Source organism: Toxotes jaculatrix, chromosome 7 (assembly GCF_017976425.1).
Source record: "Toxotes jaculatrix isolate fToxJac2 chromosome 7, fToxJac2.pri, whole genome shotgun sequence".
NCBI classification, from domain to species: Eukaryota; Metazoa; Chordata; class Actinopteri; family Toxotidae; genus Toxotes; species Toxotes jaculatrix.
In genome coordinates, this window is record NC_054400.1 from 17,908,809 (window position 1) to 17,931,056 (window position 22,248).

A 22,248-nucleotide genomic window follows, 5' to 3' on the forward strand; every position below is an offset into this window, starting at 1 on the left:
TCCTTTTGTCACTTGATGTTAAACGCCAAAGCAAACAATGGGGCTTGGAAATGCTGATATTTTACCATTACTTTCTTTTGACACCTAGAATTTTCTGCATTGTTCAGCGTGGCTCATTACGTCATAACAATTTTTATGAAAAGGCTGACAATACAGCGCTGACCTTGAAGTGGAGTGCTATGAATATATATTTGATTAAAAGGGCATAACATCTGTCGGAGACATTTTTTTTCTTTCCACTAAAAGACACTCTTTAGTATCTTATGATTTGGTCGACCACAGCTCCACCTAAATTTCTGCTGGTGACCCTGAGACAATCTCTGTGTTGCTCTGGTCAGAGGTGATTGTCCATTTTACCCACAGCTATTTTCTCCTGAATGTGCCTGGACAGAGGCCTGCCTTTTTTTGGCAGCACTGTACTCATTGGGATTCCCAGTCAATACTCTAAAAGGGCAATGTGGACAGATGGCATTCAGTCAAAACACAGGGCAGTTTAGCTTTGCTGTCACATGACACAACCTTTCGTCCCCTTACTCAGCAGAGAATTGAAACCAACAAAAACTGTCTGGTGACAACCTCCCCTGAATTATTAAGCAGAAAATCCAAAGTAAAAAAAAAAACAAGCAACAATCTGAACTTGAATTTCCATTTAATCAACCCACTTTTTGTTTTATTTTGAAACACTTACTTATGCATGATTGCAGCGTTCCTTGTTTGGTGACCAGAAAATTGCCTTGCAATTCATTGTTTCTTTCACTTTCTCACTTTCCATCTCTGCTTCTGTCTACACCACCCGCTGGAGATGTCTTACAACCCCCCACTGAATGTTATGTCATTGGGATGAATGCTAAATCAAGCGTGCCACACACACAACCCTACTGTACTGCCTGTTTGGTAAGGGGTGTGTAGCTTATTCAAGGTTATCTGAACTCCCTAAATACTTTCTGAGCAAGGCAAACAGCCATCCCCCTGACAAAGTGTACACGTCAAACAAATGGATGAACTGTCCCTGGAAAAAAAAAAACACGACAGAGCTTGCGGTAAGCTCCAAAACTGTTACTACCAGTAATTATATAACTATTAGTCACATATCAAACCATTCTGTGGGAAAAGTTTTAAGCAAGGTACATGCTGCAACTTTCAGTAAGACTCCTTAAGTACAAAGAAAAGTTCAGAGTAAGAATGATGAAGAGTGAAAGAGCAGGCCCTAATTGACACATTCAAAACCACACATTGACCATTATGTAGATAAGTCTGAGCCCTATTGATAATGTGTGCATTAATAATAGATACGGTACCACGGAGGAAAGGATGAGACCTAGTCGGTAATGACTGCAGTTTTCCGCTATACCATGTTCCCTTAGAGATTACAGTTAGGAAAGTAAATGGGGTATATACTAATCCATGTATTGGAATTAAATGCACATCTCTTTATTTCCAGTTCCCGACCCATCCCTCTCGCAAATTCTCTTCCTCTCTGTCTCTTGCTCTCTTTTTTGACACTCTCATATGTAGCCAGCAAGCTGAGCACGTCTCCACCAAAGCTAAGGCCTGATTAAAGCCGCACACTGCAGAAAACTGTACTATGTATGAGGAAAAGGTCACAAATTGACACATGCTTTGCTTGCAAAACCAGAGCTTCACACTATCAGAAAAGACACTTCACTTTCGCCCTGTTCAGACTCGGCATTAACGTGTAACAGGGTGATCTGATCACAAGTGGACAGCTCTAAGTACGACAGTTCACAGCTGCCATTATAATGTGTCTCCACATGTATCTCGAGTGACCGCTTGTGGTCAGAGCTCACTCCCCCGCTCTATGTGGAAATAAACAGTGCATCATTTCTGTATGCATTTTGAAATGTGGTGTTGTTTTTAACCAGCCTGAGGCAGAAATGCACTTCCTGTGCCTAGTCTGCCAGGAATTAAAGGAAAAAGAAGAAGAAATCAAAACAATAGTGACTGAGTCTATTCCTTGGTGTGTTCCAGACAAACCAAAGGGCCCAGAATGCTTGATGCACTTGCAATATATCTCTATGGGCTTTTCAAAATTGTTGCAAATAAGTATATACTTCCACTTCCACAGAGGACATCAGTTGAGTAGGCAGTCCAACAATGTGGCCCAGGACACAGTCACATACACACTGCTAAAAGAATGTGGCCATATGCAGCCCAGACCACCTCTGAATGTGGTCTCAGAGAATTTGGATCTCAATGCGTCCCCAACGCATCTTTGGTACATTCAAACCTGTCGCACTTCATTCACACTCACCCTTCGAGCTGTCTGCTTGTGATTGGATCAAAATGGCTTTTGACAGTTTGTTTTGTAACCAGGGAGATAGAAACAGTCCAGATATTACAGTGAGCACAAAACTTTCGAGGTAACTAGTTGTATCTGTTGTATGTGTGTATGCCTTCATACGTCTGTCAATGTGAGGACCACTTTGACTTTGAGACCATGAGAGGACATTTGTGGACTCTGAAGGTATTTTGATCAGCCCTTGCTTCTTCAACAGGCTGTTTGAGCGTTACTACTTGGTTTTATCTAAGAACAGAATTAGATGTAGGAAGCTACGCTAATCAGTCAATATTCTTCTATTAACAAAGGATTCTGTTACTTGTAAAGGCCTGTCTATACAGGCTGTGTAATGGCTCACATTTCACTTGTTCTATACGTATGTAACAGTGATCTGAATTTTTCTTTTTATGCTTCAGGTCTATTTTCATTAGTTTTAAGCACATATCTACAGCAACTGTTCAGCTCTACAGAGCATTTTAGTGTTTCTCAGTGAATTACTTTGGTTTTACAATCACAACTTTAATATTTTGGTTCATTCTCACCTCTCCCATCTGAGAGAGAGGAAAAAAATATGTCAGTTCCTGCTGAATGAAAGAACGAAAAGGGAAAAAAAAAGAAAACTTATTAAGACGATGTTAAAAATAAGGGTTGAGCTTAGCAATGTAGTTGTGATGATTAACGCCTTATTCACACACATAGATTTTATATAGCAGGATGCCTGTTGTACCCCATGAATCTGTAGCTTCAGGCGTGTTTGCATTTTTACATCCACATTATGAACTTATTTTCCGACGCTCTGCTTTAGCCACACTCAGTGAAATAGTTAATTTCTTCTGCAATTTTCACAGAGCTTTTTTTCTTTTTTTTCACAGAGAGCTGACCGTATGTGTGAACAGGAAGCTGGGGAAGGGTTAATGGCCAGGGTCCTCACAAGTACGAGAGCACAAAAGCAAGTGTGTTTGAGCGAAACCAAGAGAGAGAGAGAGAGAGAGAGAGAGAGAGAGAGAGAAAGTGAGAAAAACTGATGATAAAAGTGCAACAGCATCCTGATTTCTTTGAGCTCTGTCTCAGAAGCTACAGGGTAATGCCATCTGGGCCAGTCATTCTCCTTACACTGTTCCCCCTCAGTGGAGGCTTGAGTTGTCAGATACAACAGAGCTGACTGTTGATTTAGGACAGTGTGTGTGTGCGCGTGCGTGTGTGTGTGTGTGAAAGAGAGAGAGGGTGTAGTACTCTGTGAGTTTTCTGTAAGCAAAGGCGGCCTGGTACAGTACATCTCCTAAACTGGGTCAGGTTACCTGTATAGTGATTGATTGTTTCTCAGGTCCCCACTTTGAAATCCAGTGCCCAAAGAACTCAATCAAAGAGCACCCAGTGAGCCTGGAGACCAGGGGATATAAATCAAAGATAGAAGTGTTGCATTGATTCTTCAGACAATCAATAAGGTACACGTATACAACTCAATGCTCTGGGTTAAGCTTCATTGGGCTTGTGCTGCGTGAACTGACATGGAAATGGATAGGGAGTTTCTCTGCTTGCATACATGCATGAACACACACACACACACACACACACACACACATGCTCACACTACACTACCCAAAACAGCACATCCAAATATAGCCTATTGTCACTCTGTGGACTCAGCAGTCCCAAATGAATAGATGTTGGATCCATTGGAAGGATGGTGAGAACACAGGGTGGAGAGGAAGTGAGGAAAATAGGAGAACAGTAAGAAACACAGGAGTGTCTGTTTTTGTCTGTTTGTGCAGGATTATTGAAGGAAATAACATAATAACTGCAGCAGAAGTACAACCGGGTGTAAGAAATAAGAGCTGCTCCATTTAATGTTTGTTCTCTGTCCATCTACAGTCCCTAGATCTCCAGAGTATGTCAACAATTGCCTCCACAGAGACCAGGAAGAGAAATCTTCCAGTGCAAAATACCACCTAAGCCCAAGCCAAAATTATATATTTGAAATCCTTTCAAATATTTATTTTTTGTTTGATTGAGCTCTGGGCTCCACCTGGAACAATCTGAACAGTCTCCAAAGGTGAAATCACAGCCAATCTGGCATCCTATGTGCTCAAGGTAAAACTCCAAAAAGAAAGTATTTGAAAGCATTTTTTCACAGTGCAAAGCAGGGAACTGCTGGCCTTTCGAAGTCTAAAATTAATAATAAAATAGGTGAGTATACATTTTTAAATCCGTTTTGACTTGGGCGTGTTTTGAGCCGTGACCCTTTCCTCATCAGAATGTGTTGCAGGGAGCTAAGCTTGGCTCTGAGTTGTGGCCAGCAGAGTCTGCTGATCCATAGCTCTGTGACCAAACCACTGACCTCCAACCCGCTGCAGTAGCTTTACGGCCCGGATCGATTCTGTGACCCTCCCTCCCTCTCCTGCCTCCTTCTCTGTCTCATTATCTCTCCCTCCTTCTCTTCCTCCTCCTATTCCATCCTCCTCTCTTGATCCGTCCCTTGTGTTAAAATGAAATAGGCTTGGGCTAGCTGTGTATCCCCTGTTTGGAGTCAGACAGGCATCCCCAGGGGAGACAGGCCTGTCATTGAATGATCTCCCCCTGCTTTTATCAACACATCTTTGAGAGGTGAGAACAGAGCCAAAGAAAGTTTTCTCTGGTGGTGTACCTGAGTGTGCTGTGACTTCTATGTTTAAAAATTTTAGGGAGGGTTCTTTCTAGAGTTGTTCAATTGCTCTTATCTGCAAGGTTGCAAAAAAACAAACCCTAATATGTGGACTTTGTCTCCATTATAATGACAAATGAGTTTTAAATTCAATTTGCTTGTACACCATACTGATGGTGCAGAGTAAATTAAGAACACAATGTATTGGTTAATGCAATGTCTCAGATATGTCCAGATCAAATGAATGAGCAAATCAGTGTTTTCAAGGTCTTCCAGGACATAAAACTGTCCAGTGATGACGCCTGACATCATGCAACAGAAAGAGGACAAGAATATCTTACGTGGTCATGGTGATGGCGGTGACTGTGGACACCTCGAGGCAGGATAAAATCACCAGAGAGAACACTGTCCGGCACTGACCAGTGACATCTCACTTTAATTGAGCTGCCTTGACATTTTCTTGCATAGCGGCACTTATTCACTGCAGGAGAATGCAGCACTCAAACAGTGGATTATTAGAGGTTTCCTTGCTTCAGGAGCATAGTGGTTGGATTCAAGGTTGGTGGAGAGGAACTCAGAGCGTTAATGGTTTTCACCATTAACGCCTCCATGGAAACAGGATATATAAAAAGGGCCACAGGAATAGTAGTCACAAGAGACTGTTGTGCATCATTAGCTAGTCTAATTTGATGTTTTGTGACTGTAACTCATTCTTACTTCTTAGACACAAATAATATGGCCTGGCTATCCAAAAGAATGCAAAACCACAAATAATACAAAAGCGATACAAAATGTTTTCACACTCAGATTAGTGCTATTTATGACTATTAATTCATTTTGTGTAGCATCATTTTAGTGCACGAGATGTGAGTTCATAGATAGTTGTGTGACAGGCTGTCGTATCCGCCACAAAAACCTAACCAAATTTATTCTAAACCAGTCACATTAAATCAAAAATTGAGTAACTGAAAGCACTTTTTGTAGGAAGCAACTGAATTTCAGGTTGCAAGTTAACGCAAGTAATGAACCAGGGACGGTACAATAATCTCCCAAGCTGACTGAGACTGGACAGATACTTGGTGTTTTAAAGGAGGAGTAAGCGATTCTGGAGAAAGACAGTTGATGTTTGAATTTAACAGCAAAACATATACACTCCTGCCTTCAGTGCTGGATTACAATCGCTGACCTTTAAACCCGCAAACTCTGTCAACACTCGTCACTGATTGTAACTGAATTATTTCAGTTGCCTAATCATCTGTCACACTGGGGAATGAAAAAGTAGCCAAAACTGTACCCTTCTAATAAGTCTCACATCACAAGCATTATTTTTAGCAGAGAGCTTTCAAGGGTCTAACATTTGGTCGAACACCATTAGGCTCATAAATGAGCTTTTAAATGCTCAGAACTATTCAAATGTCCTACATTTTTTATGCTATTAGACTAATCTCCTTCAACTGGTTGGATGTGTACCAGACACAGCACATGGTTCTGGGGGTAAAAAGATCTTGACAGCTGATCTGGCTGATAGTGCAACCGCTGTGTTTCACCTGCTCTCAGTGGCACTAACACAAGGAAACATGTCACGGCTGGGTAGGTGTGAATTGAATCCGGCTGCTTGAATCCAATAGAGGCCCCATGCAGCCAAAGTGATCCACTAATGTTTTGTTCAGCTTAATTGAGCGTTGTCCCTTCAACTTAGCCTCACATCTTCATCCTGCGTCTAATAGCCACGGCTTCTCTGAAAGTCTAATTACTCTGCTGGCAAAGTTACAGCAGAGAAATATAAAACTTTAGGATGCCATGGGAGCAGGGAAATTTCCATCAAAAACAGGAACTCTCTTTAATGCACAGATTCAATTTTCTTTTTTCTTCCCCCCCCATTTCCATGAATATAAGCAGATGATAATAAATCTCCAGACGTGTTTGGCGGTAGCTTGTCTCATGCGCACAGCACAAAATTTTTGTTGCTCATACCGTCAAAATTGACACACATAAACATGAAATGAGCATCTGCCCTTTTTGCCCCTCACACTACATACTCACACAGTAGCGGACAGTCTTCATCTGCCCTTTACATCCCAAAACATCCCACTCTCAAAGCTTTCCCTTTACTTCACCTGCAGAGAGGGTCTTGGCGGCAGATCCTCCGTAGCTCCAGACAATTGGGTTTCTCCTTATCTTTATAGGAGCAGTCGGGCACGATTGTCTGCCTGCGTCGTTCAGCGCAGCCCTCAGTCTGGCAGGGGCAGAAGAGCAGACGGTGGCTATAATCAGTGGACACACGGTCCAGGAACATCCTCAGCGCTTTGTGGCAGCGCTTCTTGCTGCAGGTTTCACCCTTGTTGGGGTCCTCCTTGCTGCAGGTGGCGATGTAGGAGGAGCGCTGCTTCTTGCAGCTGTTGTTGAGGTTGCAGGCTTTGGCAGCATCAAGACAGGGGTTGCAGTTTCTTTCGGCATCAGGACAGTGGAAACCTTTTGGCGCTACTGTGAGCATGCCTGACAGTGGACACAAAGAAGAAAACTCAGTAACTTTACTGAAGGTAACAAGGGAACAAGAGTTCACATTTTTATGATTTAAACACTTAGTCTCACAACCACTTGAAAACATGATGTCAGACATCACAGTCACAGTAGACACACTTGAAATAGTCCTGTGGATTTCAGTGTTATTTGCATGTAGAAAGGATTGTTAGTATTTAAGCAAACACAACCTGGATCAAATACAGTCACAACAGAAGGATAAAAATCTTTTCACTGGCGCTCCGACTCAACATCAATATTATATAGTTTGCACTGGGCTCAGCTGCAGAATGATCAACAAATAAAACAATAATCCTTGTATCTCCGCCCATCAGGGGCTTCATTGCAAATGTTAGACTTTAACATTGAAGGAGACTCTTCAATATCATCTATGCTTCTCTGTTTCTCCAACCAACAGTGAGCCACTGGAGAGATGCCTGCAGCTCGCCCAAATCCACTCTAACTGAATTATTGATTCAGTCTGTTTCAGACCTTGAGTGAAATATGAATGAATTAAGCTACGATTCCAAATTGGATGTTAATAAATTATTCATTTCCAGGTAATATTATTATGTGATTACCATAATATTAGTACATTATTGAGTTGTCATCTAATGTATTAAATTTTACATCAGTTTAATACAAATTAGATTGTTTTTGTTATTTGGCTTATTATGAACCAAACTAAACATTTTAATTAGTCTAGTGGAAATAATGTAAAGCAAACAGCAGTCCTCGAGAAAATACGTATGAGAAAGCATGTTGATGTGAATACTGGTCAGTGGTAAATTTATTAAATACTGTATCGTCTGCCCAAAACGTGTTAAGCTTTAGGACTTGGCAAAGACTCCATGCTGCGCTGTATAAAGCACTTATTGGACGGTTGAAGTAGAAGATTAAGTTCTCTTTATTTATTTTTTTCACACCTTTTCCTGAGATATACCGGTAATAAAGCAGGATCATGTTCACTTGTGGCACCCCTCTCTTGTATTCAGGCTATATTAGAGAAGTTAACCTTCCTCCCCTGTAGATAATGATATTTCAGAGTTCGTGGCGGCATGGTGACACCCAGAGAGATTCATCTCTTATTCAACAGAACCAATCTCACTCTGTGTCTATCAGACAGCCTGTAGCAAGAAGACCATTTATTTTAAAGGTAGAGGGTCTGCTAGAGAAGCTGTACTGTTTCCAAGTGGTGCATCGCACGTTATCAATCCTAGAAATGGGGATACATAGAACGCATCACATTGCAAAGGGGGTGGGGGGGGTGGAGGGGGATAAGCAGACCCCCCACAATTAATGATTTTGTGGTTTCAGATCACGTCAGATAAAACCAAACTCACTGCCATTGAAGAATAGCAGAAGCACAATATCAGGAGTTCATCACAGAAAGAAGAAAGCACACTTAATCTAGCTTTCCATTAACCAGGACTTTCATTTAGATGTATCAAGGTTAAATGTAGAAGGCGCTCTGATAAACAGGCAGGGTGTTAAGAGACATGTCCTGAGTTCAACAGATGTATGTGCACAGGCCAACAGGGACAATCCTCCACTCTTTTTCATTCAGATGATTAGAGCATTAACTTTTATGACTCTTATTAAAATAAGACATAATTGTATCATCAGATAAAACTTGTTTATCCTTGCACTCTCTGAGGGGAGAGTATAAACACTCCACAACAGATGTCTGGCAGAAAAGCATACTCAGTCTTGTTAGTGTAAGTGACTCAGAAGGTAGACAGAACAGTGCTCAGATCATTTACTCAAGCAACAGTAACAAACATCAAACCTCACAGGCAGGATGTGAGATTATTAGCCAAACTTGTCAAGTAAGAGCAAATTGGTTGATCTGTAATTACAATGAGAACTGGAAAGAGAGCTGACTTTGGCACTGGGCACGAAGAGGCCGAAGCAGGGCCAAAGTTCCACTAAAGTGGGCCAAGTTTGCCTGAAGCAGGCCTGAAGCGGGGCGGTACAGTCCAGCTGGAGGAGAGGTTAGCAGGGCGGTTGTCCAGTGTTTCAGGCAACATAACATTGATGGATTGCAGCTCCTAAATCTCCCCTGGCCATCTGCAGGCTCTAATGTGGGCCACTGGGGGGTCCAGGATGAAAAGAAAATAGGAGAAGGATGAGCTACTAAGATTTATCTGACCAAGCAGGGCTGAAGCCATTTTTGAGGCTGCAGCGATGGACGGGTTTTTACTACCTCTGATTGGGGAGCTGAGATTGAATTTGGTGCTCAACCCAAAACGATGTCCTGGGGCGAATATAAGACACAAAGCCCACTTGATGGCTCTGACGTGCTTACACACAAGCAGGATGGTAGCAAGAGCAGGAGGAGGAGAAGAGGAAGGAAGCAAAGAAGTGGAGATGGGAGGGGAAATGTGCAGTATTGTGTTACAGAGTTATAATTGATTTTCCAAGTGCATTACAATGACGGTTTACAGCAAACATATTCTACTATAATGTGAGGAGAAAGGGGTTGATAAGCTAATGATACGAGACGTATAAAAATGGAAAAAGCTTTAAGAGGGGAGAGGAGACTTGAGCAGTTGATTACAGCAGCTGATCATGACAGATAGATAGATAAAATGAGAGGACACAGACTAACAGATTGGACAGACACTTACAGAGACATGCTGGAGAGCTTTCAATTATTCCAGCCTAATTCGGGAAAGATGTGCGACTCTTGCTCAGAATAATTAACCCGGCCCATCAGCGGTGCAATCAACAGCTCTTAGCATCACAATAGTCGTATCTATTAACTTACCTTGCTGGCTGTTGTACAATACATTAATGAGCAAGCGTGGTATTGACTGAATGAATGAACAGATAGATGGGCGAGTGGGTGCATTGACTGATTAATGGATGCTATAAACACAGACAAATCAGTGTCATTAAGTGCAGGAAAAGTCATAAATAATGTTTTTTCCCATTATATCTTGGTACCAGTTGGCTGCAAAATAAACTATTGTGAATGTAGGCAGAGATGTTTTACTTGTGCATGCAGCGCAATGTGACATTAAATTAATTTTGTGGAATACAAGACATGAATTCACAATAAGACTATCAAATTCTCTCCCGTTGTTTGCTCAAAACTGCCTCATGTGTTCAGAAAATGTGGTCTCATAACATTTAGTTGATGTCAACAACAGTTAAAGCACTGTCATTGCTTTCGTTGATCCTGCCGTTTGACTGTAAATAGGCTTTTAATAGGGCTTTCTACTCTATGGGCATCATAAATTAGACCCCACTGATGGCAAAGTAGTGGAAATAACCACCTACTCGTTCCGTGCATATAGCACACACGGGGAGAGAAAGAAAGCGAGGGGAAGAAATAAAGAGAAGGAAGTGAGAAAGAAGCAGAGGGGTAAAACGTGAGATGGGAGATACCTATAGTGAGACAGATGGAGAGAAACTGAAAGTTACCTAAGACCTGTGTTCCAGGGAGAAAAAAGAGGAATAATGGAGATGAATAATAGAGAGAACGAGAGAGGTGAAGGAGGTGGACAGAGCACGTATGAATGAAAGGAAGTGGATAAAACGTTCACATACACTGTATCTGGATTTTGATGCTTTTTTCCCAAGGAGTAAGGGATCTTCCTTCCCCAGTAATTGCTCTCCTTCAGCCTCATTTGAATTCCGCATTTCATATGTCATCCCATACTCGAGAGACTCTGCGCTGCAGAGGGGAGTTCAGCCCAGGTTAGGAAGAGGTTCTTGGCTACGGGTATGTTCTCAGTAATTAGGAAAGGTGCCAAAGTTTGGATTTAATACGGCCCTGGGTGAGCGCGCGAGAGCTTGTTAGGGAAGTCTTTAGTCTGGACCCTGAGGAGCATGTCAAGCATTTCCGTGTAAAGGGCTCATCAGTCATTAGCCCAGTACTCTGCGTCGCAGCTGGGTTTCCAGAGGGGAAGAAGAGGGTGCACTGGATCTACAACATCATCTCCCTAAGCCTTACTGAGCAAGTTAGACAAGTAGACGTCATCAGAGGAAGACCAGCGGAGTTCATGAAGTCCTCTGTTCTCAGGGACCAACTGAATTTTAAGTTTGAGGATGAAATTATCGCTGCAAAATGAATCAGCATGCAGATGAGAGAGCGAGGGGAGATGGAAATGATGAGAGAATACTAAATGTTTGTATGTGAGAATGAAGGTGGGAAAAAGGGTGTCCAAAGGAATTTTAAATCCTTGTAAACACACTTCTAAATACTTGAGCTGTTTATGAGCATCAGCCTTCAAGTTGAGCTTCCTCTAGTGAAATTCAGAGCTTGAGCATCCTCAGTGGTCCCTTCAGTCTTAATATGCATGCTGTTTAGCTCTTTCAGCCGTCACTGGCAATAATGTATAACATACTGAAATAATCTAGCAAGATGTGTGCGTCAGGTGAACCTACACAGCATTGTATCAATAGTCCGCTTCCTTGTTCATTACCAGCATGCAAGTAGGGAATAGCTAAACAAACTAACAAACTGAAACAAGAAATATGTTCTGTGAATTATTCACTGTTGTTTAATTCAAACTTGTTAGAAAAACGCTGACTATTACAAAGAGCGCCTGATAAGTGAGCTGCAAACAACAACTCTCATTACTGACCCACGGAGAGACAATCTAAGGCTGGACTAAGGGTAAACTGATTAGAAAATTCACACAGAATAATGAGGCAAATAAACAAAGTAATATGAGGCACAATCACAGACAAACCAGTCTTGCACAAACAAACACATGCCCAGATACAGTCAGACCCCTGATAAGCAAAAACCCCTACTGTAAGCATGCAAAAAAAAAAAAAAAAAAAAAAGATCTTAGTGTTTGCCTAAGTAATAGTAATTATTATGAGGACAATGTGAAAATGTCAAACATTTCAACAGCATGCTGAGCACGGCTGTTGCACTGGTCCTTTTTCCCAAGCTGTGGGAACAGCTTTCTGGATTTAATTGGATGGTGAGCACACTGAGCTGAGAGGTGAGAGGCTTAGTACGGAGAGTTAGAAGGTCTAACTAAGGGGTGTTAAACTTAATTCCTGGAGGGACCCCTGAATGCAGGATTCTATGCTGCCCTCTGCTCCTAATAAGTTAATTAGCTCAGCGCTGGGTCAAGAGAACAGAATACATTTCACGTAGAGCATATTAACAATTACAGTCAATGATATCTTTGCATGCTGTACGTAATATGGTAGTCATTCGGGCTTTGATAAGGGTTCTGGTGCATTGTGGGGGATGGATTCTCACCCACATACATGATGCCTTATCAATTTAAGTAGAGGGCTATTGACTTGTGCAGCATCTCTGTCTTGAAACTGAGAAAACAATGGTTAAACATAGTAACTCTAGTAACACGAACACAGCAAGAACTCTCTAGTGTGGCTCTGCATGAAGGCAAAAATGCCAAACATTTTATTATACAGCTTTTCAAATGTGAAGATTTGCTGCTTTCTCATTTTCAATTGCAGTAAACATTTTTTTTAATGTTGAAGTGATTGGGCAAAACAAGCAATTTGAAGATGTCAACTTGCACTCTGGGGAATCCTAATGGCCATTTTTCACTATTTTCACACGTTTTATGGATCAAATAATTAATCAATTAACTGAGAAAATAATCAAGAGATTAAACGATGATTAAAATAAGCCCTATTCTACATCGACAGAAGGCTTTTGCATGCATCAAACAAACTAGTAGGACCACATCAAGCACCAAAGGTGATTAATTTTCTGAACTAACTAAACTCGGTGGGGCGAAGAGATATCTGTCATTGGCAGGTGCGGGACTGTAAACAAGACAAATGTGCCTTCGTATAGCACCCCCATGCTTCATCTTTTTGTTTGATTTTGTTAGATTCCCACTAGTGTTCAGTCCAATTTGATTAGAATGGGGAAACTATGCATTAATATTGCTTATTGTGCTCAGTTTTTACAGCAACTAAAGGGGTTATTGGTAATTTGTACTGGCTGTCAAGTGTTTGCAGCATTTTTCGAAATACCAGCTTTTCAACAATGTTGGGCAGCATCTCTTTAGCAATTAAGCGCACGACACTGTCTGTGAGTGCGTACCATTTTGCACTTCCCTGTTTGTCGATTGAATGCCCCAGTGATTGTGGACTGTCGGGACGACAGAGACGGCTCACCTGTTGCAGTTTTTGCCCCAGCTGGGAAAACTGCACCGGATGTTTAAGGTGCAGATGCAAGTTTGTTGTGTTTCCACTTTTAGTTACTACAGTTTTAAAGCAGATGTGACATACTGGCTGGCACAAGTTCAGTGGTTCACCGCAGTCATTTGGCTTAAACCCAAAGTGCTCCCACATTGCAGACCTTGCGTTCGGCTTTGAAACCAATTCCATCCTCCCTCTGGCTTGCAACTCCTCACGGGGCTCTCATGCTGCACTCTGAAACGAGACTACGATGCGGCTGGCAAGTAACTGACGCGAGAGTTCACTTGTCATTATGCTAAGGAAACGAGAGGGGTCAGTTGAGAGCGATGCACCGGTTTTGTCTACTCTTTGGTAGAGAGAGAGAGACACGAGGAAAACAAACAAGCAAGAAACAAAAAATTATCGAGGCTGGCAAAATTATTGAGCTAATTTTAATTTATCGTTCACTATATTGATTTATTGCATATCGCGACAGGCCTAGGTGTTCACAAGCAAAACTTACACAAGATCACAGTGGCCTTGACCTTTGACCTCTGACTACCAATACTTACTGACTCTTTGACAAGCAGTGATAATATGTGCAAAGTTTGAAGAGCATGACTCAAAGCATTGTACAGATAACACATTCTGAAACACAACATTTGTATTAAGATCATAGCGACCTTGGCCTTTGACCTCCACAATCTAATCAGTTCAACCTTGAGCCACAGTCAACATTTGTGCAAAGTTTGAAGACCATCCAGACATAAAATGAACATAAGGTCTCAGTGACCTTGATCTTGGAACTTTGACCTCCAAAGTCTACTCAGTGCATCCTTGAGTCACAGTCAACATTTATGCAAAGTCTGAAGACAATCCCTCAAAAGGTTCTTAAGATATTGCATTGCCAAGCAAAACATACACACGGTCATAGTGACCTTGACCTTTGACCTCAAACCTCCAAAATCTACTCACTTCATCTCTGAGTGACAGTGAACATTTCAAAGTATTCTTCAGATATCGCATTCGCCTGCATAAAATGTACAATCACAACAACCGTGACCTTTGACCTCTGACCTCCAAAATATACTCAGTTCATCCTTGAGGCACAGTTGACATTTGTGCAAAGTTTGAAAGTCATCCCTCAAACCGTTCTTATGATATCACATTACCATGCAAAACATAAATATGGTCATAGTGACCTTGCCCTTTGTCCTCCAAACTCCTTTCAGATCACAGTCACAGTCAACAAGTTTGACAGAGAGACCTCAAACTGTTCTTGCGATATCGTGCCTAGAAGCACCCGGGAGGGACGGACCGACAACCCCTCCGGCCTTGGCTATCGCCGGCACGGACTGCATATGTTAAAAAATGATACTGTTCTCGTGGGTCTTACACTGTGGTTTTGTGTTGAGAGAGAGAGCACCTGTGAAGTGCGCTTCACATGCATCATTTAATTGGCTGCAATATTCTTTGCTTCTGTCGCTGGAGTGATTTCACTACAACAGTACTACCCAGTACAGCTCAGATACTGATGATAACGGGCAAAGTTTTCTAATCTCGTCGTATTACGCTGAGCCACTTGCTCAGTCGTTCTCTATGGTGGCTGAAAGGCATATTTTGGTGGCACAGGTGGCATTTTTTTTCAGAACTGACGAAGCCTCTTGGATGAGAGGTGAAACATCTTCAAGATCTACAACCACGTCCACTTGCCCTCAGTCCAACTCTTCTTGGATAAGATGTTTGACCTGAGTATAGTGACTTAGGTGTAATGTCCTTTAACACTAAGTAATACCAATACAAAGCAATAAAGGCGCACAGAAAGTATCTTAAATTCAAAGAACTGCTCGTTGCAGGCCTGTATCGTTGCTCACGTGCATTGAAACCAAAAAATTAGTTACTTTACTCTTCAGAGCAAATAAATAAAAAATAAATATGTATCCCAGCAGTACCTTTCGTGGTTCACAGAGAAGGTTAGCGGTCCCTCACCCTGGTGTTGGAAACAAAACGGCAGCATACAGGAACAGCGACGAGGCCTTGAGGTTGTCCACTGTTGCTACCAGAGCTCTGAGTATCCCCGGTAAGCTCAGAGACGCGTCCGGTGGCTGGTTCCCGTTTTCAGGTCGAAAACAGTCCATAAGTTTAACACTCCCGACGAAGCTACTAGCCTTAGCTGTGTTAGCTTGAAGCAGCGCAAAGTCCGTCGTGTTGGTCTATCTACTCGCTTGGCTAACGAGCAGCCACCTCGGCCCACAACAAATCAAAACTTCGAGCTAAAATTCTGTTACTCACAGAACGTGTCCCCACACGGATTACCTTGCTAACAAACCCTGGAAACACGTTAGAAACACAAACATTTTGCTTTACATCCTCGTGAACAGGAAAAAAAAAAAAAATCTTGCCCATGCCTCCGTCAAGTTCTCCCCCTCCCCCTCCCCCTTCGGGCATATCACGTGACCCAATCCATATACGCCAACCTCTCATGTGACCCTAACCATCTCTCCAAATATATTCCTTACAAGAGTTTACAGCTTTTTAATATAATACATGAAATTAAATGCATTGCTGCATTTTAATTACTATTATATTCAATTTGTTTAACATTTCTTTAAACTTCCTTATGAGCTTTACAATCTTACTGCATATTTTAACACACACTTTTAAACAGTTTTTATTATTTATTTATTTATTTATCTATCTATTTATTAGGAACAAATATGTATTCATATTAGTCCACTGGGCTACAACAGTAACTAAAGGAAGAACAGTCTGCCGACAATTACATAGAGGGGGGATATTATAGTAGGGCTGCGGTGCATAAACCCCTCATTACAAAGATGAAGGCACATTTGAGAGTTCAGTGGTGCAAAAACCTCAGGCACTGGTCTACAGAGATTTGGAAAAATGTGACATGGTCAGATGAGTCACCCTTCACCACATTCCCGACAAGTGGGTGAGTGCATGTGTGACGTACACCAAGAGAACGGTACAGGCTTCAACGCTTGGCCCCAACAGTGAGGGGTGGTGGCTCTGTTATGCTGTTGCATTTTGCTGGCATCGTTTGGGTCCACTTGTTCCCTCCGAGGGAAGCCTCACTGCAAATTAATACAAAGTTGTCCTGAGCGATTATTCTATAATGAAACATTTCTATCCTGGTGGGAGTGGTTTCTTCCAGGATGACAATGCCCCAATTCATAGAGCATGAGGGTTCACTGAATGGTTTGATGAGTATGAAAACTTACTGTGGCCTTCGCAGTGACCACATCTCAACCTAGCTGAGAACACCTATGGGAGATTTTGGACCAACATGTTAGATGGCACTCTCTACCGCCATCATCAAAACACCAAATGAAGAAATATCTTTTGAAAGAATGGTTTTCATCCCTCCAGCTGAGTCCAGAGATTTGTAGCCACACTGAAGCAGTTCTGGAGGCTCATAGTGGTCCAACACCTTAATAAGATACTTCATGTTGGTTTATCCTTTAATTTGCCATCAGTTGGTATGTTACAGGTATGTTTGTAGAGACAATAAAGCTTGAGACAGTATATTGTATTTTCAGGATATTGCTGGAATCAGCATTTGATTATGGCAGCTTTAAGTTTTCACAAGGGTGACTCCTTACAAACTGGCACCTATGTTAAGAAAACTAGGTTCACAACATATAACTATCATCATATTTCAGATACAGGCTTAGTGTCACCAATCTTGGGAGCAGACCAGACTGCATTCACTCGAGCTGTCACAAGCACTCCCCAAGGAGAACACCAGTGTTTTTCACAGCATTTCCACTTGCGGGTAAACAGGGGTCACTTCCACTTCCAGCCAGCTGTCAGCATTGTCCTGTTCACATGTCTGCTACCCTATATAATCTCTGCTGTCTCTCCATCTATCATCGTCATCATCTATCACATGACTGTACCCTCTGCCCTGATACTGCCATTGTGATATGGCGATAAAGTGTCACAGGTTACAGGAGTGTACAATACCCAACAAGCCATTGATGTCTGCTGACTGCTTAAGCAGAACATGGATAGGTGGGTAGGAGAGCAGCACCACACCTCATGACAGAAACCAGATTGTGGCTAGATCCCGCCTGTTGGACAAAATGTGGCTGAATCAGTCTGATACAGCACTTTTTGAATGGAACAGGGAAGAAGTTTATTCCAGCTGATAGTAAAGCCTAACCATGTCAAGTGTCTGGTGCTGTGTCAACTGGACTGGTTGTCCATTTAAAACAGTAATGTGGCATGGTCCAGGAAGAAACTAAAAGCAGTTGTAACAGGGCCATGGACTGGAAAAGTACCCCAGAAACATGAAAGTAACCTATTCTAATGTAACCTGGTCATTTTACTGACTTCTTCGCCTAGCTACTTCCAGTACCTTCTTAGATGACAGTAAGAATATGCTGCTTTTTGTGACTCTGTAGGTAATCCACCCTGCCACAATACAAACTAGCCTACTATCACCCCCACTCTTTCGTGGTGGAAGGTGTGGCACAGAAAAGAGGAGGAATAGGGCTTGAGAGAGTGCCACCACACTGCCATCACTGCAAAGCAACGGCTGGAAAAAGGCCCGCTGCTGTAAACGAGGACACTCTCATCAGCCCTCGATGTAACTGTGCTGAGCACTGAGGTGATGAAACACTGCTGATGCAGGTGCATAGAGCCAGCCAAGCCGGGGCAGGAAGAGCAGAATTCATCCCAATGTTTCTGACGAAGCCGCCCTTGGCTATGTTGTCACCAGTGTTGCTGAAGAAAAGCAGATGAGGCGAAGGACAGCCATTGTCCATATTTAAGGGGACAGATCCCAGGGGTTTAACTCTGCTCATTGTCTTTTTTTGTCTGTGTGTGTGCAATACATGCAAATTTTCAGTTTGAAGATATGCAACAACGAGCAGCTGAGACTACACAGTAGCCATTAGAAGGAGAATCCTGTGTGAAATAGTCTTGCAGGTATCACTTGAGGCAATGCAGAAACAGAGTCTCCGTATGTTCTGTCTCATTTTAACTTCAGAGTGTGAGTGCATATTGTAGTATTGAATTCTTTTTCATTTCTGTCAGAACTTCTGTCCCCTTATCTTCCTCCCAGACAAAAACTTTTAAAATAGCAGAGATTATTTTTCAATTTCCTACCTTTCCACTTGGAGATTATACATTCCCCTGTCCTCATCAGCCAACCAGATATCATAAATTCCCTGGGTCTCCATACAGTTTAACGTTTATAGATGTGATTATGAATACTTTTGTGCGGTTTCATAATTGAAGTGAGAAGTATTTCCATAAAACAAGTGCGTAATTACTTATCTGTTTGCCTGTGGTTTCCTCTCAGCACCACAATCAATTACTCTGTCCTCAGAAATGATAAATAATGAGGAAAGCTTGAGGCTAAACAGATTTCAGAGAGCAAATCCAATATTTCACCTCGGAGAGAATGGGGGAAACAGCTGAAGCAAAATTGATACAGTAATGAGTCCCCTGTTGTATCCTAATATGTCTAGGTACACTGTACTGCACTGTTTTACCAGGACACTTGTACACTGGTAGGCCAAACATGAACAGCTGTACTTTTTGATTATCTTGTTTGATCGTTAGTTACCATTAAATCTCAAAACCACTAAATGGACATCAATAAATATTTAAAAAGTCAGGCCATGTGCCAAGAAAGAGTTTTTTTTAGTGCAGCTAGTGCCAACATGTGCCCCATTTACAAAACATTTTACATTTTTGCTCATAACTTTTCAGGTAGAGCAGCACACACATTTTTACCTTCACAGATTTTACAACATTTTAAAATTAATTACTCCCCCTGGATGTGTCATCCAGCCTTTGCCAACTTGTGCACAAAACATTGTAGGATGAAAATAGGTCTTCTCTTTTTTGACATGTTATACTTTTGTCTTGTGACTAATTTCCTAATTCTTGAAGGGCTGAGCTGAGTGATTTTGTAATACTTGATGGCATTTTGCCTAATGCGGTACAGCAACATGATAAATTGAAATGACCATAACTCAGAGATCATGAGTCTTACCCACTTGAAAGTTTATCCTTGCACAAAACCCTAATAAAAACTAATCATAAATCAACATGATGGTTGAGTATAAATATTTTGGAGCAGATTGCAAATCCAGATGCAACTTCTCAACAATTTCAATCATTAAAACAGCAAATGTTGAGGATTGTGCAGCCTCGGCGGAAGTGTGCACTTTCTGAAAGCTTTCTAGATGAACATGCACTTAAATCAGAGAAGGCAGTTTGTCCTCATTGCTCAAAACCCCAAAGTAATCAAAGCCTGCCCTCTTTCATATTTATTCTGGTACTCTCTCCTTCTTTCAATATATAAAACAAGCGCATTTTCAAAAACAAGTGATACAAGGCTGATTTTAAGCTAAGGGGATTATGCAAAAAGCGTGTCTTTCTTGAACCTCCCAGTTATAAAACAAAGCAAGATACATCAGCCAAGTGAAAAGGAAAATGTGCTGTCTTCAATGTTTGTGGATTGCTTTTGGCTGAAAAGAAAAAAAAATATATAGAAGAGAACATCCTCTGGAAATTTCTGTCAGAACTGGATGAAAGAAAACGATTGAATTTTCAAGTGACTGTAGCCTGTAGCTCTGGCACTGGACAGGCGTCGTCCCTGTGTCCAATCACACCTATTGTACAACTCTCCTCTCTGCACTACATTAACCACTGTAGCTGTGTCTACATTGATTAGTGATACAATGATGGTAATAACCAGTAAATGAAATGGTAGACATTGCTCCCCTGCTGAGTCCTAGGCTGTTTAATTAGTACACCAAAGCAGAAATCAAACTGAAAGCAAAATCAATAGCTGGGAAAAAAAAGTGGGGTAGTACGCTGAGACTATACGGTTTACCTCACAAGCCCACACCAGCCGTTTTATGTTGCAATACAGATTAAACAATAAGCACACAATTTACTCAAAGGCCAAGGACAGCTGACTGGTGGAATGCCTTTGAGGAAATATCAGGCTCTTTAGATCACTGCATTGCTTTTTATCCCAGAAGAACCTCCATGTCACTTTATCTAAGACGAATATTTATATCGTATTTCCACTCGTGATAAACCACAAGGTCTACAGTTAAGATCAAACCTGTGATACCTGATGAAATGGAGGCCAAGCGGAACGCGTCAGGGTGTCGGTTTGGTGCCACAGGTTCATAGGGAGATGAGTCATCCATGTCTCCATCTGAAACAATAGAAAGAATGACAAAGGGTCATTATCGCTCAACAAAAACAGAAAGGCAATTCAGTTCACGATTCCTTTTTTGGCCTTGAATTTTCAAAATACACATCTAAAGTAAACACTACAGAAAGCAACCTTTTTTTATCTTTCATGTGATATGAATGAATGCATGTATTGGATTTAAATGTAACATTATGATGTGTTGAAATCATTTTGCAGTATTGGACTGGCTGACCAACAGACAGAGGCAGTTGGCCTCCCACTATGAGCGGTTAGTTATTTTTTTCATATGGAAAACAGGATGGCAAATCATTTCCTTTTGGAGAGCGCATTTGTTCCTGCTGTGGTTTGAATTGAGGGAGCAGTTGAAGGACTAAGGCATGAGCAATGCATCTTCCCCGCTAACAATGTGTTGCCAGAGCTGTTCGGAAGAAAGAAGAAAAAAAAAATTTTAAAAATCAAATTAGCACTCAACTGACTGAGTCCCTCCCATGTGCCTGCTTCTCTGTAGGCCCTAATCCTGCATTTAAAATTCATAGCCATTCGGTGTGATTGGGACAAACCCTCCAGTGTGTAATAGCTTTGCATTCTGATCCCAACAGAAACACAGTGAGGGTGTTGTGAGGAAGGCTTGGAGGCCCGCTGCTACAAATGACAAAATCTGAAACCTGTTGGTACAAGACTGCAATGCCTGGACAGCCAATCAGTAGATCCAATCAACAGATACAGTACATTTTGTTTATCAACATGCTCCTCCGATGCTTTTGAAAAGATGATGCAAGCTGATAAAATGCTGTCTTCTCACTGCTGTGATAATAGGTAAGGCTAGTGTGGAAGCTGTGTGTGTGTGTGTGTGTGTGTGTGAACGGCTTTGCTTACTGGTACATACAGTACAGTGTTATTCACGTCTCCTGTGAACATATTCTCTCATCACATAAGAGTCAGATATCAGAAATTAAAGGCATGATAACATCAGCCATGTGATGATACTTCAGTAGAAGTGGAATGCAAGTTATACATGTTGGATTTATCCATTAAAATTAATCAAAAGCAAGGGAAGGCATGTACACTGGCACACAGTGAAAAGGAATAACTAAATTAGAGAATTAAGAGAAAAGGGAATTACTAAAGGGAATTTTCGATCATAATTTGCCCACAGAGTAAAGAAAAATCAACCTCAGACTTGTGTACTTCTGCAGAGTCTTTCCTTTATGTGTAGTTCTACATCTCCCCTCTCCATCAATATTGACAATCATAACAAGATGGAGCAGCTCAGCTGGCCATTCTCTGGGCACATATAGCTATTGACATCTGGCATAGCTGAGAATTGTATGTGTTTCAGAGGAGAGAAAATGAGCAGAGGAGAGACAGTTCAGAGACACAAAGGAGAGAAAAGAAAAGACAGACAAAGACAGAGAAAACCAGAGAAGAAGAGAGGAGAAACATACAGAAGGTGGC

The 22,248-nt window shown here is 41.6% G+C and overlaps 1 protein-coding gene across 2 annotated transcripts in view; it reads right to left on the bottom strand.

The window, feature by feature from the left end:
- LOC121184291 (GDNF family receptor alpha-2-like) overlaps window positions 1–22,248 on the bottom strand; it is a 49,177-nt gene that overhangs the window by 15,932 nt on the left and 10,997 nt on the right. For both annotated transcript variants that reach the window (XR_005894285.1, XM_041041885.1), the window contains exons 3-4: window positions 20,707–20,793; window positions 7,058–7,436 (exon numbers count right to left, since the gene is read on the bottom strand). Coding sequence is in view for 1 of the 2 variants with exons in the window: in XM_041041885.1 (XP_040897819.1) it covers window positions 7,058–7,436; window positions 20,707–20,793 (466 nt within the window). In the remaining variant the exon portion in view is untranslated. The remainder of the gene's footprint in view (window positions 1–7,057; window positions 7,437–20,706; window positions 20,794–22,248) is intronic.